The sequence below is a fragment of the Phyllostomus hastatus genome, unplaced genomic scaffold (genome assembly GCF_019186645.2).
Source record: "Phyllostomus hastatus isolate PE091 unplaced genomic scaffold, TTU_PhHast_1.1 phas_contig_210, whole genome shotgun sequence".
In the NCBI taxonomy this organism is placed as follows: Eukaryota; Metazoa; Chordata; class Mammalia; order Chiroptera; family Phyllostomidae; genus Phyllostomus; species Phyllostomus hastatus.
In genome coordinates this window covers 22,467,297-22,484,260 of record NW_025333737.1, presented here as the reverse complement: position 1 = coordinate 22,484,260, position 16,964 = coordinate 22,467,297, and the positions used below count along the sequence as shown (strand labels likewise).

The window sequence follows — 16,964 nt, the reverse complement described above, 5'->3', positions numbered from 1 at the left end:
CTGTCTTTTTATTTCAGAAGGACATGCAGATGACAGTCTCATATTCCTAGAGTCCTTCATATTGGAATGGCAGCAGGGTTGTTTCCAGAATGCCCCGTTTCCCCGAAGTCTCTCACATTGTTTCTTGTGGTGGTTGTCATTGTCTTGTTGTTGTCATTGTCTCTTGGGCTGACGGGAAGTTTGATATCATCCTGATTGTTTCTTCTCTTAAAACTCGACTCTTTCTGCTAGGACACCTTAGAATAACAGCTTCACAAAGGTTGTGTGACAGCATCAGCCAATATTTAATCATTTTAACAGAGCACTATAAACCCTTCAGTGGTAGATTTCTGATTTCATCATGCAATTTTCTTCTTATATCATTTAAGTTTTCTTTTTGCTCTGTTATCATCTTAAGAAACACCAACTATCTATCTTAACTTATTCATCCATTCAACATATATTAAACAAATGTTGATTACCAGTTTTTCTACTCAAACAATCATTTTTATCTTATTTTATTTCACTTTATTTTTTTGTAAAAAATAATTTATTTTTTACTGTTGTTCAACTACAGTTGTCTGGATTTCTTCCCCGCCATGCTCCTTCTTCCCACCCACCCCCACCTCCCACCCTCAATCCTACCCCCTTTCGGCTTTGCCCAGGGGTCCTTTATACATATTCCTTGATGATCCTACCTCTTCTTTCCCCCGTTATCCACCCTCACCCCTCTGGTTACTCTCAGTTTGTTCTTTATTTCAGTGTCTCTGGTTATATTTTGCTTGCTTGTTTGTTTTGTTGATTAGGTTCCATGTATAGCACTCTTAATGTCACTGTGTGCCAGGCATTGTTCCAGATGCCAACAGCAGAGTAATGAAGAGGGCAGAGAAAGCTTCTACCCCATGGAGCATGTATTTTAGTGTGAGGAGGCAGAAAATAATTTAGCAGACAGAGAACTAAACAAGATTATTTCAGATACATACATTTTAGAAAGAAACACCAGGATGACGTGCCCGCGTGGCTGCCACAACACAGTGGGTCAAAGACAACGTCAGTGTTTGAGCTAAATCCTGAATGATGTGAAGGAGCCATTCATCCAAAGCTCCTCATCTCCTCTTTCTTTGTCACACTTCACATCCAACCCCTCAGAAAATCCTGCTGGGAGTTTTTGAAAGTAGATTTCAAAATATATCTTGAGTCAGACCACTTTCACCATCTCAGCTGCTACCACTCTAGACCAAGCTACCTTTATCTCCCATCTTGTCTCTCTGTTTCCAATTGTACGCATGCCCTCCAGAGTTGTTTCCTCTAGCGTCCGTAATGACTTCTGAAAAATTAGTCAAAGTGTGTCGTTCCGTTGCACAGGTCCCTACACTGGCTTCCTATGACAGAGAGGGTTATTTTCTACCAGAAACCATTTATTTTTTTTCCTCTACAAATGGAATTGCTCGGGTTTAGCTGGGCACATTTCCCAGCTTCTCTTGCAGCTAGTTTTGGCCATGTGACCAAATCTGCCCAATAGGATATGAGCACAAGTGTCATGAATAATTTCTAGTCTGTGCCCTTAAGAAGAAAAGGATTATCCCTTCCTCCTCCTTCCCCATAGTTCCATTGGCAGGCATGTGGACCCACACAGCGGTGAGCTACCTTCCTCCAAGGAGAAGATGGCAAACTCTGGGGGAGGGTGGGATGACACAAAATGTACTTCCTGTCGCTGTGGAGGCCCTTGGACTGCTTACCCTCAGCCTGTGACGTGAGAGAGAAATAAACGTCTATGGAAATGAAATCATTGCCGTGCGGGGATGTGAGCTGAAATGATGAGTGGCACTTCTGGATCATGCGCTTCCAGGAAAAGATCGCTGTGCCTTTTCCTGACCTTGCTCTCGGGGGTGCAGACACAGCGGCAGCAGAGGGAGCAGCCACCTTGCACCTTGGACTCGGGGCTGGAACGCTGTGGTCAGAGCTTCGATCTCAGCTGCTATGCCGCAGAAAGCCAAGGATTTTAAATAACAAAGAAAAGTGATCCAACACCTCTTCCCTTTTTTAATCCTAGTGCCTTTCGAGGGTAAATTTTTTTTGAAGTAAAATGTATATTCAGAAAAGTCTGCATATTTTAAGTGTTCAGCTCAGTACATTTTAACAATATAGAGATCTCTATTTAACCAGCATCCAGGTCAAGAAGCAAAACATGACTCCAGGCCCAGAGTCTCCTGCTCACATCTTGTTCCGTTCACTTACCCACCCCCACGTCATGCTGAAGCTGACCCCTGGCAGCTTGCCCATGATGGTGGTCAAATTTGCAGGAGTTTACGAGCTGGTTGTTAAACACAGCCACTATGAAAAATAAGTCTCTATAAACTTCCAAGTAAATAAGTTATATTAAAAGCAAAGGCAAGAACCAGAAAATGCAAGCAAAAGTATAGTAACAGATAGCAGACCAGGGTGGCCGGGAGATGGGGAGGGGGAGGGGGAGGGGCTAGGAGGGGCCTGAGGAAATCGGAAGGGCAGTGGCTGTGCTCGTTAGCTTGATTGCGGTGGTTTTGTAAGTGTGTGCAGAGGTGAGAACTTATCAGACTGTATATTTACACATGTAAGTAGTTTATTATATGCCAATTATCCCTCAACAGAAGTGGCAGAAAAGAGAATGTGCCGAGGACACAGCTCACCAAATATTTGCTGAGAAGCTAAATCAATACAGACTAGACTAGGAAGGTTCAAGGGTGGTGGAAATCCCAAGTGTCGTTGGTCGCATGACATCATTTTAATCCTGTATTCTCAGGGGACAGCCGCCTCTGGGGCTTTCAAATTCACCTGTGAGCAAGGTGCTGGGAAGGCCATTTGGCACACAGAAAAAGGTAATACATATTCAAAACCTCCCACTTCCTAATAATATTCAACTGTGTTTCACTAGTATTTATGCTCTCGACATTATTTACATGTATCGTCTCCGTCTCGTGGAAACCCCACACGTTTTGCTACAGCAAAGCTTTTCCCAATTCTGTCTTGTGACATCACAGTAGTAGCTCGAAACTGGCCAAGATAGGAGGAGTATTTACACCAGGGAAATCAGTCAATACTACAAATCATGACTTTCTTTTCTTTTTTTTTTTTTTTTTGGAAAGCCAGTTGTTGAACATTTCTCAGCCCCTGCTCCCCAGAGTAACCGCCCCTAAACTGGCTTCTAAACCCATAGGAAGTCTGTGGGCAGCGCAGACCCTTTCGGAGCCCACTCTGTGGCCCCGCCCACCAAAGAGTGTGCGCGCTTCGTCCACAACTTCGTGTGGAGTGGATTCACGGAGGGGAGAGTGGATGGTGGGGGTGTGAGGATGGGCGAGGTGGACGCCAGCGAAGACGTACGTGTGGCCACATTTTGCTCTTGGGACGATATCTGAGAATGGGGTTAGAAGGGGGAGGCAGACCTTTGGGACGATGGCCCGATTCTGGAGAGGTTCTAGGACCTGAACTGCTTGGAGAAGAAGGGCTTGAGGACTGAGAAAAGGGTAAAAGTGTCCAAGGAGGGGGCATCATCTAAAAGAGGTTTAACCTGCAGTTAGAGGATTAGGTGTTCAGGAAAGGACCGCGTGGTCAAGGAGACGAGGCAGGTGGCAGCCATGAGATTAGGCCCCCCATACTTTTGCAGAAAAGGCAGGTATTATTGCAGATCCCTGGTTTCAGAGATTTCTTTGATTTGAGTCAGGATGGGGAAGGTGACTCACACACAGGAAGAGAAAGAGGAGGAGTCTTATCTCGATGGTAAAATTACACTGATAAGATAGGGAGGAGAAAACCTGGAAGAGATTAGAGGGAGGAGGGGTGGATTTTCTTTTTTTTTCTTTTTTTTCAAGATTCAACATTCAACAAACTCCTACGTGAGTGGAAAGAAGAGGAGATACTTCTATCTTTTTGTGCGTTCATTCATTCATTCATGCATTTAATGTGTATGTTTCAAGCAGTCGGCTCAGAGCATTTGATGAAGAGGCAATGTCTGAGCCTAGAACTTACTTAGATTTTACAGTCAGAGTCTTATTGTGGTGGCTGGAAAGGAAAAGATTAGGCATTCAGGAGGCGGTGGAGCCGGTTGGGCAGGGGTGGGGGGGGTTGCACAATGAGAGCGGAGGAATAGAGCCAGCCCTCCTGCTTCCCCCCGCCCCCCCCCCACAGCCAGGTGAGGAGGAAGGGGTGTGCTGCTGCTGGGGGCGGAGCTCCTTCTCCTTTTTCTTTCTTATATTTTTAACTTACTAGTATCCTAGCGTAGAACCTTGGAGCTATCACGAAACCTAGTATCAAGATAAGTTCTAAAACTGATCTAGAATCTAGGGCAGCACTTTTTTTTTTTTCTTTTTTTACAGATGGCCTCAGAATCCCATAAAGCAGAATAACCTCACTAATGGGTTAAATTTTGTTCCCCCCAAAAAAGATATGTCCCAATCTTAACCCTTAGACCTGGTGAATGTGACCTCATTTGGACAGAGGACGTTTGCAGGTGAAATGAAGGACCTCCAAAGGGGTGCTAAGCCTAAGGACTAGTGTCCTTACGAGAGGAAGCAGAGGGGGGCTCGAGACCCACAGGCAGAGAGGCAAAGGCCACGTGAAGGTGGCAGCAGAGCTTGAAGTGATGCGGCCACAGGCCAAGGAATGCCTGCAGCCACCAGGAGCTGGGAGAGGCGAGGGAAGATCTTCCTCTAGAACCTTCAGGGTGGGGAGAGGGGCAGGTTGCCCTGCTGACACCTTGATTTCAGACTTCTGGCCTCCAGAACTGTGAGAGAAAAGTTTCTGTTGTCTGACACCACACTTGGGGTCATTTGTTAGGGCGGCCCTGGGAAACTGCACACCTTGTCAAGAAGGCAGAAACATCGACCCACCCCAGACTACTGCACGGAAATGTTTAGCAACAGACCCAGGAATCTGCATCTCAACGAACTCCTAAACTTTGCTAAACTTTGACAACTACTGATTAAAAAAAAAAACAACAACACCCAGCTGAATGTGGCTTCTGTCTTTCTGGACTGAAGTGGCTCCGTATTTCAAGATTTAAAAATAAAAATAAAAAAGGAAATCCCATAGTCTGCCTGCCATTCATTTTCTTAGCAAAGAACCCAGGCTTATTAAGCAATGATATGAGATACCCAGATTACTGGTTATTGGAGACTTGTAATTACTTAAGCATTGACTGTGTAGCAACTGGAGACAGGGTGACAGGCCTTCTTGGACAGGAAACCTTTCTGATTCTGCATGTGCGAACACTAATAAGGAAGGAGAGCTGAATGACCGAGGTTTAGTCTCGGCAGGTAAACAGAAACCCAAGCTGGAGAGGTAATGAAGAATCTGGGAAGCATTGATAACAAACACGATTAACATTCAGAATTGGATGAAAGCTGACAGGCAGAGGAGGAAGAAGCAAGCCCCTGAACTCTGGAAAGGACATTGTTCACCCTTCCAAGGGCAAGCGAGTAGGAACAGTTGAAATGTGAGAGTCAGAGAAGACGATGCTCAGCAAGCTGATCGGTACCTTTAGATGACCCAGGCAGGTGATTCTAAATGTTGATGTTGCCCCCATGCAATCTAGCGAGTCACACCTTTGAATAGTTCCTGGGTGTCTTCTGTGCAGTGAGCGAAGTGGCAGGCACAGAGGACTATCCGGAGCAGCAGTGGGGAGATGGGTGTGTAAGCAAGTTCCAGGAGTACCAAGGAGGACTAGCTTTTTGAGGAACGCTTCACCGAGGAGCGGCCACAGAGCCAAGTCCCGAAGGTTGTGACAGGCATTTGTCAGATGAGGAAAGGAAGCGAGTGTGAAATGCGATAGTATGGAAACTCGTATTTATTGAGTCCCTGTTTTGTGCCAGGCACTAGTGTAAGTTCTTGATGTGCATTACTGCATTTAATCCTCACCCCTGAGGCCCCTATAATCACTGTTCTCATCTTACAGTTGAGGAGCTGATGCACCGAGAAGCTCAGTGACTTGCCCGAAGTCACCAGGCTAACAGATGGTGGAGCAAGGGTGTGAGCTCCAGGGGGATTGTTCCAGAGCTGTCACTGAAACACTGCATGCTGCCTCCTGCTGTTGGGGGCGGGGTACAGGTGGAGAGCTAACGGCAGGGATGGCGGGGTCTGCGCTGAGCTGGAAATGAGCCTGGAGACTGGTGCTCAGCTGGGCTAGGTCGTCCACTGCATAAGAGCATGGGTTTTATTCTACAAATAGTGTGGACACACTGAAGGCTCATAAGCGAGAAACAAAATAAAACCGAATGAGTACTTCTGAACAACGATTTTGGCGGTGATGATTTAGAAATGGGAATGAAGGGGACAAGTGTGCCGACAGCAGTGAGTGAGGAGGCTGCGGAGACTCTCTGAGGGAGAGCTGGTAGTGTTTTAACAAAAGCAGCGACAGGATGGGAGGGAGAGGGTGTTTCTGAGAATTGTCAGGCTCTATCCTTGATGTTAAATATTGCCTCTGGTGCTCAAAAAGTCACATTGGGGGAAGAGGAAGAAAGCAGGGTTCAATGTGCAGCTTTTCACTTGGTGGCAGGGTGCGCGATGCCATTACGGGAGGGCGGAAGAGTGAAAAGAGCTCCTTTCTGAGGGAGAGCCAGGCCAGGCCAATCTGGCTGCACATGGTTTGTGCCATGTGTCGGAGGTAAGCCAGATGCCTTGGCCTCTAGTAATTAAACCAGGTATCAGTGTCTCAACAAAGACACCCACTAATAGATGTAAAGTTGGCCAGTCGCTTACAAGATGGCTCACAGGAAACCCTGCCCGATGCAAGAACGCGGTATGAGATGATGACAGTTTCTATGGATCAGAACCTTTGGGGATGAAGACACAATGCATTTTAATCTTGGCTAATGTAATTATGATGTACCTTGGTGTGTTCCTCCTTGGATCCAACTTCTTTGGGACCCTCTGAGCTTCCTGGACTTCCTAGAAATCTCTTCCCTTTGCCAGAATGGGAAAATTCTCCTTCATTATTTGTTCAAATAGGTTTTTGATTTCTTGCTCTTTCTCTTCTCCTTCTGGTACCCCTATAATTCAGATGTTGGAATGTTTAAAGATGTCCTGGAGGTTCCTAAGCCTCTCCTCCTTTTTTTGAATTCTTGTTTCTTCATTCTTTTCTGATTGGATGTTTCTTTCTTCCTTCTGGTCCACACTGTTGATCTGAGTCCCAGTTTCCTTCCCATCATTATTGGTTTCCTTTACATTTTCCTTTATTTCACTTAGTGTAGCCTTTGCTTTTTCATCTGATTTGCAACCAAATTCAACCAGTTCTGTGAATATCCTGATCACCAGTGTTTTGAACTGTGCATCTGATAGGTTGGCTATCTCTTCAATGCTTAGTTGTATTATTTCTGGAGCTTTGATCTTTTTTTTTTTTTTTTGTCTTGATGCACCTGTTACATAGTGAGGGGCAGAGCCTTAGGTGTTCACCATGGTGGGCAAACCACATCACTGCTTTGTGATGCTGTATGTGGGGAAGGGGTCCCAGAGGGAACAATGACACTTGCTCCACTCTCTGCCAGCTTCCAGTCACTTCCTCCACTTCCCACAAGCAAATTGGGCCCTTCTGGTGCTGATTCCTGTGTAAGTGGGCTTGTGTATGTTCTTGGACCCTGTGGGTCTCTCCAACAAACTCTCCTGTGAGGCTGGGAGTCTCTCCCGGCACCTCCACTCCCACAGATGTTTTCAATCAGTATTTTGAGGCTTTATTTCCCCGAGCTGGGGCCCTGGGTTGCGAGACTGTCTCGGTCCCCAATTGTTCCTCCCAGTTTATCTGCGCACGAATGTGGGACCGCCCACTCCACCAGCCACTGCCCAGTCCTGCCGGCCAGCTGCAGCCTTGCGTGCCCCGCTCCACAATCCAGCGCTGGGTCTGCCAGCTGCTGCCTTGCCCGCCCTGGTCCTGCAGCCACCGCCTTACTGCAAGTCCTATCCATGTGCCCATCCCTGCCCCTCCTACAGGTCTGGATGAGTGTGTTTCTTTCACTCCTTGGCTGTTGGACTTCCATATAGTTCGATTTTCTGTCAGTTGTGGTTGCTTTTCATTTTTAAATTGTTGTCCTTTCTGTTGTGTGAGGAGGCACAGTGTGTCTACCTACGCCTCCATCTTGGCTGGAAGTTTTGAAAATCTTTTCAACAGTCACTGCTAGAATAATCGGGTAGTCCCATGAGAAAAACAAAACAAAACAAAAAAAAGAAGCAGCAGCAGCTGAATCCGTACCTCAACATTATACGCAAAAATGAATTTGAAATGAGCCAGAGACCTAAATGGAAAAGCTTAAACTTTTAATAAATAAAACTTTTCATGATAAAAGTTTTAGAGGACAGTATCTCTAAGACTTGGGGTAGTCAAAGGAGTTTCAGTTCACAGAATGTAAAAATCATGCAAGACAAACTGGTAAATTAAACTCATCAAATTAAAAGCTTCTGCTCACCCTGGCTGGCGTAGCCCAGTGGATTGAGCGCGGGCTGCAAACCAAAGTGTCGCAGGTTCGATTCCCAGTCAGGGCACATGCCTGGGTTGCAGGCCACAGCCCCCAGAAACCCCACATTGATGTTTCTCTCTCTCTCTCTCTCTCCCTCCCCTCCCTCTCTAAAAATAAATAAATAAAATCTTAAAAAAAAAAGCTTCTGCTCATGGCAAGACAACGTTAAGAAAATTAATAGGCAAGCCACAGATTGGAAGAAAATATTCACAACACATGTATCTGCGAAGAACCTGTACCCAAAATGTATTTAAAGACTCCTAAAATTCACTAGTGAAAAAACAAACTACCCCATCTCAAAATGGGCAAGGGACCTGAACAGACACTTGGCGTAGTCCCTTCCCACATTAATTCAAGCCTCGGCCAGGTGTCTTGCTCTGACCGGTGGAACTTGAGTGAGCAAAGTGTTGATGAGCACTGCACACAGGGGGATGCATCTTGAATTGCCAGCTCACGGCCACCCTGAGCTGCTGTGTAAGAAGCCTGACTACTCTGCTGGAAAGACCACATGAAGAAGCCATGTAAGGAGACCGTGTGAAAAGAGAGAAGTAAAAGAGAAGGCCAGTCATCTCAGCATCCCAGCTGAGCCTCATCCAGACTGCAGAATGATGGGAAATGAAATGCTTGTTGTTTTAGGCCACTCATTTTTTTTAGCAGGGGGTGGGGGGGGGCAATTATAGGTAGGTGGGGGAATGAAGCAGGGAAATAGCCTTTGCCCCTCCAAAGGGATGGAGGGGGGTCCCTTATCTCTGAAGAACAATACAGTAGAATTGAGGGATTCACAAAGTTCAGGAAAGACCGTTAACTCCATGCCCAGCTCAGACTCCTTCTCTGGACTCCCTCCCCAGATGTAAGTGCCCATGTCATCTGTATCTCTCTATTTTAGCTTTTCTAAGACTATATTATAATGTTTGCAAATATGCCAGACCCTAAACTGTAAGTTCTTGTGGGTTAGAATAGTGTTATTCACCCTTTTCTCCCAAGTCCCAGCACAGTCTCTCCCATACAGAAGCTCAATACATGTATGTAGCATTAGCTAAAAGTCTGTTTTTGAAATTTGGCTGAAATCTGAAACATAACACCATTTCACTTAGAACTGTTACCTTAACTTTTAGTCATAATTTTGAAGTAGGGGGAAAATGTAGAAGTCATTTGATCGTATGCCCTTTTAGGAGGAAACTGAAGCTCAGAGAGGAAAAGGCACCTGCCAGAAGTCACTCTGCCTGGGACCCCCCGCACCCACGTGGCTCTGCGGGGCTCCTGGCTTCCAGGTGCCTTCTCCCTCCCACCTCCCTCCTGGGGGGCTCCAGGGAAGTAGAACGCACCAAGACTCCACCTTATCCCAGTCCAGGGATGTGGGCTTTGTGGAGGTCTCTACACTGGAGAAGGCCTTTATGTCTTAGTGAAAGAACATTTTCTTTAGTTTGTGCCCATTCCTTCTTGCAGACCCTCTCCAGACCACACTACCAGGATCTGAGAGAGATGTGGGGAGTGGGGGAAGAACCTGCTTCCCTGGAGCTCTCCAGGCCTGGATGCCATCACCCTGAGCCCACCCCAAGTTGTGTGGGGGATGGGGATCCACTCGCACTGGGGGCAAAAGGGCATAGAGCACTCCTGGGCCACCAGCGCTGTGGTGCGTCAAAGTGACAGCCAGAGACACTGCTGCTGTGGCAATGAACGCCAAGACCCCCTTTAGAAATACTTTGCAATCCTATTTTAATTACCGTGTGGACTTTGTAACTTGACCCACGAATGGTCATCTGTATTCTCCTCGAGCAAATATTCCTAAATCCCACTCAAGTGTGTGTGTCTCTTCCCTGACCTCATTCAATTGCAGGCAACTGTGTATCCCTGTTGCTACCCCCTGACAGCGTGGGAAACAGCTCACAGCGCTAGGTCAGGCGCTGCCCTCTCCACTCTACTTTTTGTATATTACTAGAACTGGCGGTAGGTAGCTATTTTCCGTGGTTGAGGGAGCGGGTCAGGAGAGGGGGCACTAAGCTCTCTGGGGCCAGGAGAAATATTTAGAAGAGTATTCACCTTCAACTGAACTAAACTTGTCGTTCTTAAGCTTCAGTATTCATTAGAACCACCGTGGTGCTTTACCAACTAATGATGCCTGGATGTCAGCGCAGAGGTCTGACTTAATTGACCTGGGATGTGGCCTGGGCATGTGGATTTTTTTTAAACTCCCCAGGTTATTCCCAGGTTGAAAACGACGGAAATAAATCCCCCATCCTTTGAACCACACTTTAAAACATCAAATTCTTAGCCCAGGACGTTGGCCTTGGGGATCTGGCACCTGACCCTTTACAACCTGCCAGCTCCGCATGGTCCTGAAAAATCCGCGCGGGCGACGATGCTAAACACGCTGCCGCGGAGGGCGGGGCGGGGGCGGGGCAGCGCATGACCACGCCCCCTATACGCCTATCGGTGCGCGGTGCGGGCCCTGACGTCACTCTTGTCAGGGCCACGGCACATGGGTGGCCGGATGCGCTGAGCCCGGCGCTGCGGGGCCGCGGAACGCGGGGGAGCAGCCGCCACCGTCGCGGGGAGGGGGGTGGGGTGGGACCCCGTGTGGCCTCCGGCGCTGGCGGGACGGGGCCGCCGTGGCGCGGTGTGTTCCGCTGTTTTGCGGCCATCTGCATATTTTGTCTTTCTTTTTTTGAATTTTGAACATTTGACAAGACGAAGGGGTTCAAGGCAGGTGAGAGCATCCCGCGCGTCGCGGCGGAGCCGGCCGGGCACTTGGCGCGCTCTCCAGAGACCGTCTGCACCGGGGACCTGAAAGTTTTTTTTTATGCAGATGTATTTATAAAGATATAAGTAATTTTTTTCATCTCGTCTCCAAGCGAGTACTTTTGGCAAAGGACGGAGGAAAAACCTCAGCAACATTGGGGGGGGGGCGGTGTTTTTTTGCTTTTTTTTTTTAACTAAAAAAAAATATTTTCAACGCGATGGAGAAAATGTCCCGACCGCTTCCCCTGAATCCCACCTTCATCCCGCCTCCCTACGGTGTGCTCAGGTCCTTGCTGGAGAACCCACTGAAGCTCCCCCTTCATCATGAAGACGGTGAGCGCTGCCCTCCGGGCTGCCCCACTCTGGGAAGGGACGACGCTCCCGGGGTCCCCCCTCCTCGGCATGGCACCCCTGCTGGCTCGCTGGAGCGTCCACCCCCCCGCCCCCGCCCCGACCCCACACCCTGGCCCTGCTTCAACGAACTGGAGGGGCTCTCCCATCACCCCACCCCTCCTCAAGCATGGGGGACCCGCTTGCTGAGCCATGTTTGAAATAGCCGTGGGGACCCGGCCCAGCCTCCCTGGGTCCCAGTCGTGCGGCGCAGGTGGGAGAGGTAACTGGACAGGTCAGTCTTTCCTAAAAAAAGGCTTATCCGCCCGCAGAGTGAAACCAGCTTCTCGAGAGCGGGGCTGTTCCGGATGGGGAGGAGAAACCAGGGGGCTTGCCTTTGGGCAGGTGGGGGCTCCGGTGGGGGAGTCTCACTGCCCAGGCCGCGTGTTGTGATCATATTATTGTTTATGTTGTTAGCTGGGGTTTGGAACTCAGGAGGTGTGAGCAGAGTTGCGTGTTCTCCAGTGAAGAGTAATTCAGAAAGGGGGGTGAGAGATGGCAGGGAGTGGGGGTTGTTTCTCGGCGGGAAGCCGTGCACGCCTCCTGCGCTGACACTTTCCCCCGTGCACTTTCTTGGTGGGAGGGGAGAGAGGAGCAGCCTCACGTGTAACCGCGCAGGAGCCTCCTCTGGCTTGAGCCCTTTCTTGGTAAGTCCCAAACCTTCCCCAGCAACCTTGGCTGGGAAGGGACCCGAGGGGTCGGTCGTGCAAGGAGGTGCTGAACCAAGCTGGTGCCACCAGGGATTTGGCATTTGGGCTATTGCGGTTTCTTGCTTTCTGTATCACAGCAAATGCGGGCGGTGCAGCTCAAAGTCTTGAAAGATCATTTGGCTGCAGATACATTGGGAGTGCTGGCATCTTCTTTCCTAGCCGGAGACAACCTGTTGCATTGCAAACATTGAGGGGTTTGGTTCGTGGTCTGCAGTAGCACAGCTTTCCCGGTGACTGCCCTTTAAGGAGTAGCGTTTGGGAGGAAGGTGCTGCCAGTCATCTTTTTTTGCATCCGTTGTTGTTTTAAGTCAGATTCTCAGCAGATGAAACCCTGGTGTATTAGAATGGAGGACATGTGGAGGCTGTTTCTCTGAAGAAGAAACTCCGAAACCAAATTCCTTAGTCCCAGATTTCACCAGCGCCTGAGGACTAGACTTGGCAAAATTCAGAGCACTGGTTAAAGCCCTCAGGGGGTGAGGCAGTACTTCCAGGTAGAAATAGCTGCATACCTGCGTCATAGGTATGTGGAGTAACCACCTTCTCCATTAGCTGTGCTTTTGATAGGTTGCATACATGTGTAATTTTTGTGAATCAGTTTACACTTAAGTGTTTGGAGGAAGAGGGGAGAGAAAACACTGTTTTAAAAAAAAAAACAAAAAATCTCCTTTTGTGAAACACAGTGTTGCCCCGTGGATTTAAAAGCGAATACAGGGGAGCTCAGGAGGTGTTCTGGGTTTCCTTCCACGCCAGCGTGAGGTATTGGTCAAGTTCCTTCAAGGCTCAGGGTCTCCATTTCCTCATTATGAATGGGGGTGACCGCTATTTGCAAGTTGATTACAACATTTTTGGAGGTAATTTATGAAAAGCCAACTCACCGGCTTTCCAAGTCTGAATGACTTCATGTTGTTACTGTACTAAATTTGGTGGCGGTTGCCTGTTGTCTTAAAAATCACAGCAGCTTTATGGAATTGCAGGTGTTGTATTCCCACCGTGGATTTTGATTGTCTGTCTCCTCAAATAATGCCCTGAGGTCTGTGCTCTCTTGTTTATATCCTTGAGCAGCCTGTAGCCCTGTCCCGAGGGCAAGTGCTTTCTTTCCAAAGTAAATAGGAAGATGTTGAAAAATGGGCAGAGATCCGAGTCCTGCCTGAACTTTTAACTCTAGACCCACACAAGCCAGCGGCCAGACAACCCTGCTGTTTGTGAGGAGTGGTTTTATGGCAGAGTCCAGGGGAGGTGGTTAAAAAAAAAAAAAGAGGGAAAAAAGAAACTTTGTTTCTTCTTTAAAGTCCAGTATTCCCCTTTTCCTGCAGCATTTAATAAAGATAAAGACAAGGGAAAGAAGCTGGATGATGAGAGCAACAGCCCGACGGTGCCCCAGTCGGCGTTCTTGGGACCCACCTTATGGGACAAAACCCTCCCCTACGATGGAGATACTTTTCAGTTGGAATACATGGACCTGGAGGAGTTCTTGTCAGAAAATGGCATTCCCCCCAGCCCTCAGCATGACCACAGCCCGCACCCTCCGGGGCTGCAGCCGGCTTCCTCAGCTGCCCCCTCCGTCATGGACCTCAGCAGTCGGGCCTCCGCACCCCTTCACCCGGGCGTCCCGTCCCCGAACTGCATGCAGAGCCCCATCAGACCAGGTAAACTCTCAGGAGGCTCTCCCTCCAGAGGGGAGGAGGGCTAAAGGGAGGGGCAGGATGAGGGGGGGGCATAAACACCTTCATCAGGGGGCACTTAGCTCGCTCTAAAAGAGGAGCCTTGTACCGGATGGGGCAAATACAAGTTTACAGTTGTTTGTATGGAAAATGATACCATAATAAATAATAATGCAAGAGTAAACTGTTTTGCATGCTCACACTGTAGACCTACTCGCCCCCCCATCCCCCATATTTCATGCACAGCAATGGTTGTCCCACTTCCGTGAGTATCTGTATTACCTGGAGAGCCAGCTAAATGCAGATGCTATGGACACCTACCCTAGAAATTCTTATTCTTCAGATCTGGGGTCATGGCCTAGGAATATGCATTTTTAACTAGCTCCCTGGAGGGTTCTGATGAAGCTGACCCAAGGACTGCGGTTTAAGAGCTACCAACTTACAGTTAATGGTTTGGACAATTCAGGTGTCCGTCTCTTCTGCTGTCTCTCTTCCCCGTTCCCCAAACACACAGATAATAGGCTCCTGCTGAATGAAGTGGGTAGACCCCCTGTAAGGCTGTGGTTTACCCATGTTCATCCTTGACTTGGCCTAAAGGGAAAAATGATGTGAGTTTTGGGTGTGCAGCAGATAGCTTTTTTTAAATCTTTCCATCTTGTGTTGTCAGTAATTGGGAAATTGAATTTAAAAGCAGCTCTCATATTAACTAGCCTTTTTCAACACCAGACCCTATATTTCTCTCTTTAGCATTCATGTGCCTATCACACTTAATCTGCTTTTGCGAAAGCCCGTGAGGCCACAAGGTCGGCTATAAATAGTGTTGAAATATTACAAAAACGTCACCTGAAATGACCCCCGCTTCAGAGCCCACTGCTGGGCACTCAGACGCAAGCACGCTGAGGCCCCTGTGGCTGCAGGCCCCCTGCCCTCTGTAGCACAGAGTGAACAGGAAGAAAGGCCACTCTCTGTGCACAGGTAACCAGGAACAAAGGTGCAGCCAGATACTCTGTCGGGAAGGTGGCGGAGCTGAGGCCCTTAGCCGCAGGGGAAGACAGAAAGCAGGACAATGGGAGGCTTGTGCTGGAGATCACTCCTGAACCCACCGTCCTCGCCTCCCGCACAATGTCTGTGACACAAAGAGCGAGATTAAAATGAAGGAAATGATGCAAAGGAGGAAAAGCACACCCCTCCCTTGAGTATTAGCACTGGAGTTCGAGTTCTTCCATTCGTAGCTCTCCGTGCTGGCCCCTTCTCGGAAACCTGCTTTGAACTGGAACTCAAGGCTACCGGCTGGAATGGAGTTTAGCCGTGACCTCTGACCAACCCCAGGGGCTGCAGAAGCCTGGGGAGAATACTGCATGGGAACCCGAGTCCCTGTCACTGAGAATGTGCAGTGGCACTATCTTCACTTTCTTCCCAGGAACACACACCCAGCAGAACAACCACAGTGGGGAAAACCAGGGAGAAGGGGACAGAGCCCCAGTGAGGAGGCACAGCTGTGTCTCAGTACCTCTTTGCTGCTGTGTGACCTTACAAGGTGACAACCTCTTGGAGCCTCAGTTTCCCTTTGTGTAGAATGGTATAATTTGTATTTGGTTGGGTTACTGTGAGAATTAGAGATGGCCTGTATCAAAAGGTCAAAGGACGACTAGCACAAACGTTCTATGAATGAGAACAGTTACGGTCGTTGTTATTTCTATGTCTACTTTTATCCTTTACTTCAACCCCTGTCTCCTGGAACACCTACTGACAGGGGTCGGGTCCAGTAGAGAAGTTCTTCTTGAGAGAAGCGTCAGGGAATTTGGACCAATGGGGATTGGATCGGGGTGTTTAAACCCCAACACTTTCATTTAGTTGACAGGTATGTCTTAACCCTCTGCCAAATACAAGACATACCATGTTAGAAATACCAAATTTTCCCCCGAGAACATGCACATATTAGGTCCCCAAAGCTGGGTTCGCAGTGAGAATCAAGAATCAGGGTTTGGGGATTTGAGGCTGCCACAAAAATCATTTGTTGTCAGAGTTCGTTAGGATCAGTATTCCTCAGCAACTCCCAGGAACTCGAGGTGCCCTGGCCAGACTCGCCATCCACAGCCGAGGGCCCCTGAGTTTCCGTGAGTGTCGTTCCTTAGCTCTTAGCTCGTGGAGGAAGGAAGGGCCTTAGAATCCAAAGGGGCAGTGGGATCTACAAACATTTAACTCATCATTTAAGTGTCTCTTTGATCATGGAAATGCACCCCCAAATAACCTACTTTCAATTGAAAACTCAGCGATACTCCTAACAAAAAAGGAAGAATGTCAAAACTCTTTTTCAAGTACCAGATGCAGACAAAGTGACCCCCTGCTGTTTATGCAGTGTCCATCCAGATGAAGATTATGCTAGGGGGTGTGGCCCTGGTGGGTGGTGGCTCACAAACAAACCTGAAAAAGGAGAAAGTTCTTGATTGTGCTGTGTAATCACCCCGGTGGCCAGACTAGAAATACCAAGTTAATCTTGGGGAAAATAAGCCCTCAGAAGGGAGGCGCATAGAGGTAGCCTCGAGCATCCTGGGAATTGTGTCAGTTCGGTCCAGAGCAGGATTTCTCCGCCGTGGCAGCGTTGGTGTTTCTGGCGAGCCTTTGCCATGGGGACTGTCCTGTGCGCGGTAGGAAGTTCACACACACACACACACACACACACACACACACACACATTTCAGCTTTGACGAGTGAAAACGGATCCAGTTGCCGCCCAGATGTCCCTTGGGGGCACAGTCACCCCTGTTGAGAACCACTGATGTAGACTTGCAACCTGGACAGCACACTCAGGGCTTAACCCAGGACTCGGACACACATGTGGTGGGGGGGGCGGGGGGGGGGCGGGGGGGTTTGTACCGCCAGTGGTGAACGCCCTGTAGCAAAACCTTCGAGAGTGCCAGCAGACGGTTAGGTCTCAGGAAGATATACAATGTCAATAAGAGCATCGCTATGCACTTTTGGTGTGGAAAGCTATGACATCAGGTTAA

The 16,964-nt window shown here is 48.5% G+C and overlaps 1 protein-coding gene across 2 annotated transcripts in view; it reads left to right on the top strand.

The window, feature by feature from the left end:
* Window positions 1–10,935: 10,935 nt before the first annotated feature.
* The window catches only part of HLF (HLF transcription factor, PAR bZIP family member), a 50,927-nt gene continuing 44,898 nt past the window's right edge, over window positions 10,936–16,964 (top strand). For both annotated transcript variants that reach the window (XM_045836811.1, XM_045836810.1), the window contains exons 1-2: window positions 10,936–11,528; window positions 13,609–13,941. In XM_045836811.1, the coding sequence (XP_045692767.1) occupies window positions 11,414–11,528; window positions 13,609–13,941 (448 nt within the window). In that variant the 5' untranslated portion in view covers window positions 10,936–11,413. The remainder of the gene's footprint in view (window positions 11,529–13,608; window positions 13,942–16,964) is intronic.